Raw genomic sequence first — 7289 nt, 5'->3', positions numbered from 1 at the left:
TGTGAAAGCTGTGCTTTGTGATTTTCATGTTATTTCCTGAGTCCAGCACTTTCAATTCTCTTTGTATTCATGCTTCACAGCAAAGGGAGTTTCTCCCAGTCTCCTGACCAACAATCACCAAATAAAACAGGTTCCTCGCTCCATAGGGCTGCTTGTTTGTGGGACATTGCTGTGCGCAAAATTGACTGCTGCTTTCACTCACAAAATACACAGTCACCCCTTTACATTGTATCTTGTGAAGCACTTTGACTCCAACGTGATAGAGGGCTAGACTGTATGTAAAAATTATCATATTATTACATTTTGTCAAAAAGAAATACTAAAGTCTCAGAACTGGAAAAAGAATACCTTATGATGCCCGTTGAAAGTTTCAGCAACACAAAAATCGGCAAGCGCACCGTGGTTTCAGAGAAAATCTTTATTTTGAAGAAACAATCTTAAGTTTGGTAAGCAGCAAACAAAAACAAAACAATATTGTTTTTTCTAATATTACTTCAACATGCAATTCTGAGCTAATTACACCTGTTATGTTATAGTTGAATAAATAGCCCTTTTGTTCTGAGTGCACCACTGTGTCTTCAAAAGACAAAGTTCAACTCAAACTGATTCGTATTGAAACTTCTAAATTATAGTCAGAATGGCACATTTTCCACATCATTGTTACTTTCACATTTGACACTCATTGGCCACTTAATTAGACATTTCTTCTACCTGATGACATCAACATTATATATGGTTAAGACCTCCTCTAACAATAAAACACACTATTATACTTATTTAATTATCCTTTTTTTAGACGCGGCAGTTTTGAAATGAGATAAGCTGGTGACTACTTGGCAGCATAAAATGGATTTATATTACATAAAGGAACTTCTGAGTGTGCGGAGGATGTGGCTGCCTTGGGAACATATCCTCTACACACTGATATGGACTTTGAAAACGCAACAGATGGATTTTGTTATAGAGACTTTCCAGTTTGGTTTCCAAACTACAGCATTGAGACAACCCTGGTCAAAGTTACACACTACATCCTGCTGGTTTGCAACTTTGCCTCACTGAGCCTCCTTAACCTCTATGCCTCTTTTGGTACTATTGATCATTCCATTCACCAACATTGTCTCTCCTCTCTAACCCACATCTGTGGCTACATACTTCATTGGTTCCATCCTTATTTGTCCCAAAGTCTCCTCTAACAACTTCTCCTCCAGTATCTGAAATGCCACCCCCCCCCCACCCGGTTGATGTTTATAAGTGTTTGGGATTGCAAGACTTGAGCCCATTTTTATTACCTGACACCTGAAGAAAATCCAAAACACTCATGATTTAGTAGTATAGTATAGTATAGTAATGATATAAGTGTCATAACGTGCGATGACAACAGATAGCTGGTTAACGTGAATTCTCAAACTAGAACTAATGTGGAAACAATATATTTTAACTTGGTAAATCTCTGCTCTTATATTTCACACCAGTGCATTAATCTGAGTTCATATTGCATAATTTAGCAAATAAATGACATTTCACAGATGACATTTTACCTGAGAAAGCCAGGACCACCTAACAACATGTTTACAATAATTAAGGTAATTGACAAACCAGAGAATGGACAACTCTTCCCTTTTGGGAGAGGGATCTAAAACAAGGGGGGCATAATCTTAAAATTAGAGCTGAAATAGTTAAAAGGGTGATCAGAAAACAGAACTTCACGCAAATGTGGAATCAACAGTCCTAGAATGCACAAAGGCAGAATCAATTGAGATGTTTGAAAGATAGTTACAACAACAACTTGCATTTATATAGTGCACTTCACACGGGGTAGTGTCCCGGAGCACTTGGGAGGTATGAGGACATGGAGAAAAGGCTGGGGAATGGGATTGAGCGCTCTGTGATCTGATAGAACAGTGGAACAGATTTAGCGGAACAGGAGCAATGGATTTTTTTTGATGTTCTGATATTTCTAACAAATGAATACTTTGTCGCTCGTTCTGAACATAAACCAATGGTTATTTGCCATAAACATAGGAAAGTGAACACTGAAATGTAGTTGTTGTTAAGACAGTTTTTTTAAATATGAACATAGGTTCAGAAAGGTTCTTCATTTTTAGGTAACAAAGATCTCAATTCATCCATTCAGAATCCTGGTACTTATGGCACTAGGCAATGTGTAGATTAGCAAAGCAATAAACAGTGTGAGGATTAGCAAAATTAGTCCAGTGATGATGTACTTCTTGTAGTTTCTCCAGATCAGATAGTAAACACACTTGAAGGGGTTCATGAACCAAGAGAAGGAGGTATCCGGACGGCTATAGGGATGAAGGAAATGCTCATTAAAAACAGTATCAGATGTAACGAGTGGGTGCAATTTCTATAACTAAGAATCTCAGTGTGTTAGGGCACAGCACATTGTCCATCTACTCAGTGTAGTGAATGCAATGATTGCTTTGTTATTAATGATGATTGCACTCACTACACTGGGGAATCAGGTAGTAAATACATGGTATGGCAGAGAATTTATGAATCCAGTGATGACAGGTGAAGATGAAGAGGTGAAATTGCAATATCGAGGGGAGAGGTTCAATATGTGAGAATTATCACTACATATCACCAGGGATCTCCACAAACTGAAAATCAGAAAATGTGGTTAGTGTGTATCTTAACAACCTGTCTTTATCAACAGGTTTGGAATTCAACTCCCACCCTCATCTTCTAAGGAATTGTTTCTTCCTTCAGAACAGTCACATTTAAAAAGGCTTTTTTGAAATTAGCAAAATAACTGAAACTGTTATTCCTGATCAAGATATTCTTCTACAACACATGAAGGGTATATTATAAATGCAATTTGTTGCTGAGTGCAGCATTTTAATTTTTGACCTTAATGTCCAAACAGTATGTGCTGCAGCAGATAGAGCTACTGCCCCACAGACATGTAAACATTGGTTCACCCACAGGGTCAAAACTGTTTCAAAACTATTCCCCGCTATGGGAGCAGTGACACCGTGCCTCATTGCATTCGGTTGCGCAATGCATAACAACACATGTACTACTTATCCACACATCAGGGTCTGAGAGTATAGTGGGTTTAGGGAAACAATGATATCAAATGGGTTGAAGAACCTTCTGATTTGAACCTCTCTTGAGATCTCTTGTGATCCAGAATAGAACCAAATGGGACTGGACTGAAGCATTAAGTAGCTGGAGCACTTTTAAATCATTTGCTAGTTAACCAATGCAGTTTGTATAACCTTATCTTGTAACAGATGACATTCATTGAAATACACGTGAAGTCAGGCTGCGATGTCTGCAAAATGTTTTATTTGCTCATCCCACATGTACAATTTGCTACAAGTAATGTAATCAATGGTGACATCGGCCTCGAAAAGAATTTCCCATTATAATCCCACAATGTCAGAGGTGCTGTATCTAATGTTCTATGGAATTTTTACCACAAAGATTGAGTGTCACAGAACAAAAGTGTCAGAGAGAAAGAAAGAGTCATAGAGAAAGGCAAAAAGAAAAATGAGAAAGAGAAAGTCAGCAAAAGAAAGAGAAAGAAAGAGTGTAGGGCTAGTGCAGTCAGTACGATTGTGACACGTTAGTGGCCAATTTGTATGTTACAAAATAATATGTATGAAAAATGGAAAGGACCTCAGGGTCCTGATTGACAATAAATTGAAGCTCTCCCAACAATGCTCTGTGGCAGTGAGTAAAGCAAACCAGATGTTGGGATGTATCAAAAGATCAACAGCAAGCCAAAATAGTGGCGTAATCCTGCCACTGTATAAATCATTGGTGAGACTAGACTTAGAGTACTGTGTACAGTTCTGGTCGCCGCAGTACAAAAAGGATATGGGAGAAATCGAGAAGATACAGAGGAGGGCAACCAAAATGATTGAGGGAATGGAGGGACTGGACTATGAGGAGCGACTAAGTAAATTGGGTGTGTTTACGCTGGAAAAGAGAAGATTGAGAGGCGACATGATTGCTGTCTTTAAGGTTCTAAAGGGGCAAGACAATATAGATCATGACAGGCTGGTTCAACTTGTCCAGAATAGTAAAACCGGATACCATGGCCTGCGATTGAAGGGGGTAAATTCAGAACAAATCTACCAGAAACTATTTCAGTGAGCGAATAGTAAACCTGTGGAACAGGCTCCCTAGGAAGACGGTTGAAGCAGGAAGTGTTGATTCTTTCAAACACAGATTAGATAGTTTTCTTTTAGGAAATAACATTATGGGATATAGTACATAGGTAGTTTGGGACTTATGTGCATGTGACAACAACAACAACCAAATTGCATTTATGGAGCACCTTTCACGTCGAGAGGACGTCCCAAGGCGCTGGACAGTCAGGGATCAGGACCCGAGCATGGGTGAGGGGTGGTGTAGGGGTGAGGGAAGGCAGAGAGGTGGGAGGGTGACCGAAGGCACGATCAAAGAGGAGGGTCTTGAGACTGGCCTTGAAGGAGTCAAGGGAGGAAGCGAGGCGAAGGGACTGTGAGATGGAGTTCCAGAGTGTGGGGGCAAGGAAGGTGGAAGGCGAACTAGATGGACCTCGGTCTTTTTTTGTCTAACATTTCATAGATTCATAGAATGTTACGGCACAGAAGGAGGCCATTCGGCCCATCGAGTCTGTGCCGGCTCTTTGTCAGAGCAAGTCACTTTCACTAACCCCAATCACCAGCTTTCTCCCCATAACCCTGCAAACCCGTCTTCCCCAGATACCTATCCAGTTCTCTCTTAAAAGCTGTTATCGAATCGGACTTCACTACCCTTTCAGGCAGATCATTCCAAATTCGAACAACTCGCTGAGTGAAAACATTTCTTCTAACCTCCCCTCTGCTTCTTTTGGTAGATATCTTAAGACTGTGAGCACGGGTCACAGACACACCTACCAGCAGAAACAGCTTTTCCCTATCTAGCCTGTCGAAACCTTTCATGATCTTGAAGACCTCTATCAGGTCCCTGCGTAACCTTCTCTGCTCTAATGGGAAAAGTCCTAACTTCTCCAGCCTGTCCTCATAGCTAAGGTTCCCCATTCCTGGTATCATTCTCGTGAATCTCCTCTGCACCCTTTCCAGTGCCTTAATGTCCTTCCTGAAGTAAGGTGCCCAGAACTGGACGCAGTACTCCAGCTGAGGCCTAACCAGTGTTTTGCATAGATTAACCATAACCCCCCTACTCTTATACTCTATGCCCCTACTAATAAAGCTCAGTACACCAAATGCCTTTTTTACTGCCTTATCTACCTGCCCCGCTATTTTTAATGATTCGTTTACTTGAACACCCAGATCTCTCTGTACGTTCACCTCCCTTAAGATTGAGCTACCAAGTCTATATTGCCTCCTATCATTTTTCCTACCTAAGGGCATCACCTCAAATTTATCCACATTGAAATCCATCTGCCACATGTCAGCCCATTCCACCATTCTGTGTATGTCTGCTTGCAGTTGGTTACAGTCCTCCTCACTATTTACTACCCTACCTAACTTTGTATCATCTGCAAACTTGGAAATAGTGCTCTCTATGCCCAAGTCCAGATCATTAATATATATTAGAAAGAGCAGTGGTCCCAATACCAATCCCTGGGGGACACCGCTGCACACCTCCTTCCATTTCGAGAAACACCCATTAACCACCACCCTCTGCTTTCTGTCACTCAGCCAGTTCTTAATCCAAACTGCCACTGTCCCTTAATACCATGGGCCTCTAATTTTTGTATTAATCTCTTATGCGGTACTGTGTCAAAAGCCTTTTTGAAATCCATGTAAATAACGTCCACCGCATTTCCCTCATCAACTCTCGCAGTCACCTCTTCAAAAAATTCTATTAGATTTATTAGGCAAGATCTGCCTTTAACAAATCCATGTTGGCTGTCTCTAATTACCTCATGTTCCTCTAAGTAGAGATTTATTCTGTCCCGGATTATGGTCTCCAGTAGTTTTCCTATTACCGAAGTTAGGCTGACTGGCCTGTAATTTCCGGGTTTGTCTTTCTGCCTCGTTTTGTAGAGGGGGGTAACATTAGCCACTCTCCAGTCTTTTGGCACCACTCCTGTCTCCAATGAAGATTGAAATATAATGGCCAAAGCCTCCGCTATTTGAACCCGTATCTCCCACAGCAACCTTGGGTGAAACCCATCTGGTCCTGGTGACTTAACAATTTTGAGCCCAAACTTATATTCTTATGTTAAAATGATCTCGTTATCTGCAATATCCACAATGGAGTTGGTCCCAATTAATGTGGAGCTCTTTTTTAAAATTTAAAATTATCATAACAAATTGAAATTAAAATTTGAAAACACTCAGATGGGAGTAAAGATAAAATAACCCATTGATAAAATAAAACTTACTTGGGTTTTTCCAGTGGTTCTGGCTCTTTGCGTCCCCGGCCTACTGGGTTCTTCTCAGCCTCTTCTTCAGTAAGTAAATGGAATTCAGCTTCCACCTTGCCCTAAATTAATTAAACAGAAATCATGAAAAGTACGACCTTTATAAGCAGATTTGCAGCAAAGTTTATAAAGGTGGCAAAGTGAAGTTAATCAGTGTGTAAAAAAAATGTAATGAATGTCATCTGTTACTAGATAAGATTATACAAACTGAATTGGTTAGCTAGCCAATTATTTAAAAGTACTCCAGGTACTTAATGCTGCAGTCCAGTCTCCAGCTGAAGAGCCCACTCACTCTACCTTGTCTAATCATTACTCATAGCTCATTCCTCATTCATTCTCACATCAGGAGATGGCAAGGTATCATAAAATCAATTACAGAATTATACAGCACAGAAGGAGGTAATTCGACCCATTGTGTCTGTGCCAACTCTTCGAAAAGAGCTATCCAAATCAATCCCACTCCCCCGCTCTCTCCCCATAGCCCTGTAAACTTTAAATGATCTAATTATTAGGTAGTTGTGCACAACTGTGCCCTATAGTTAAAATGATTTCCGACACCATTTCCAGAACCAATTGGGGATTGCACTATACAGAGCATGTGTACAAATGCATGTAATTGAGATTAAACCATAGTCCAATATCTCATGGGAGTAGATGGAATATTTAGTATATTCACTGAATAAGGGAGCACTGATACCTCTTGATTGAGTTACTAAGATCTTTAATGTAAACTGGGTTCATATTGTTCCATGCTCTATATTTGTTTTTTGAAATAAAGTTTTTATTCAAGATTGTGACAGGAATGGAGGATATTTTGATACTTCTCTACTGTGTCAGTGAGCTATCTCTGTGATCGCTTCTCTACCCAAAGGTCACTGTTCACTATCCTGAAAATAAGCCA

The 7289-nt window shown here is 40.2% G+C and overlaps 1 protein-coding gene across 1 annotated transcript in view; it reads right to left on the bottom strand.

Annotated features, from left to right (window-relative positions):
- Positions 1–499: 499 nt before the first annotated feature.
- Positions 500–7289, bottom strand: part of fer1l6 (fer-1 like family member 6) — a 65774-nt gene continuing 58984 nt past the window's right edge. Inside the window, exons 41-42 of the mRNA XM_042346997.1 lie at positions 6350–6450; positions 500–2303 (exon numbers count right to left, since the gene is read on the bottom strand). Coding sequence (XP_042202931.1) covers positions 2123–2303; positions 6350–6450 — 282 coding nt within the window. The 3' untranslated portion in view covers positions 500–2122. The remainder of the gene's footprint in view (positions 2304–6349; positions 6451–7289) is intronic.

Source organism: Callorhinchus milii, unplaced genomic scaffold (genome assembly GCF_018977255.1).
Source record: "Callorhinchus milii isolate IMCB2004 unplaced genomic scaffold, IMCB_Cmil_1.0 Scaffold2, whole genome shotgun sequence".
Taxonomy (NCBI): domain Eukaryota; kingdom Metazoa; phylum Chordata; class Chondrichthyes; order Chimaeriformes; family Callorhinchidae; genus Callorhinchus; species Callorhinchus milii.
This window is presented reverse-complemented; position numbering and strand designations above follow the sequence as displayed.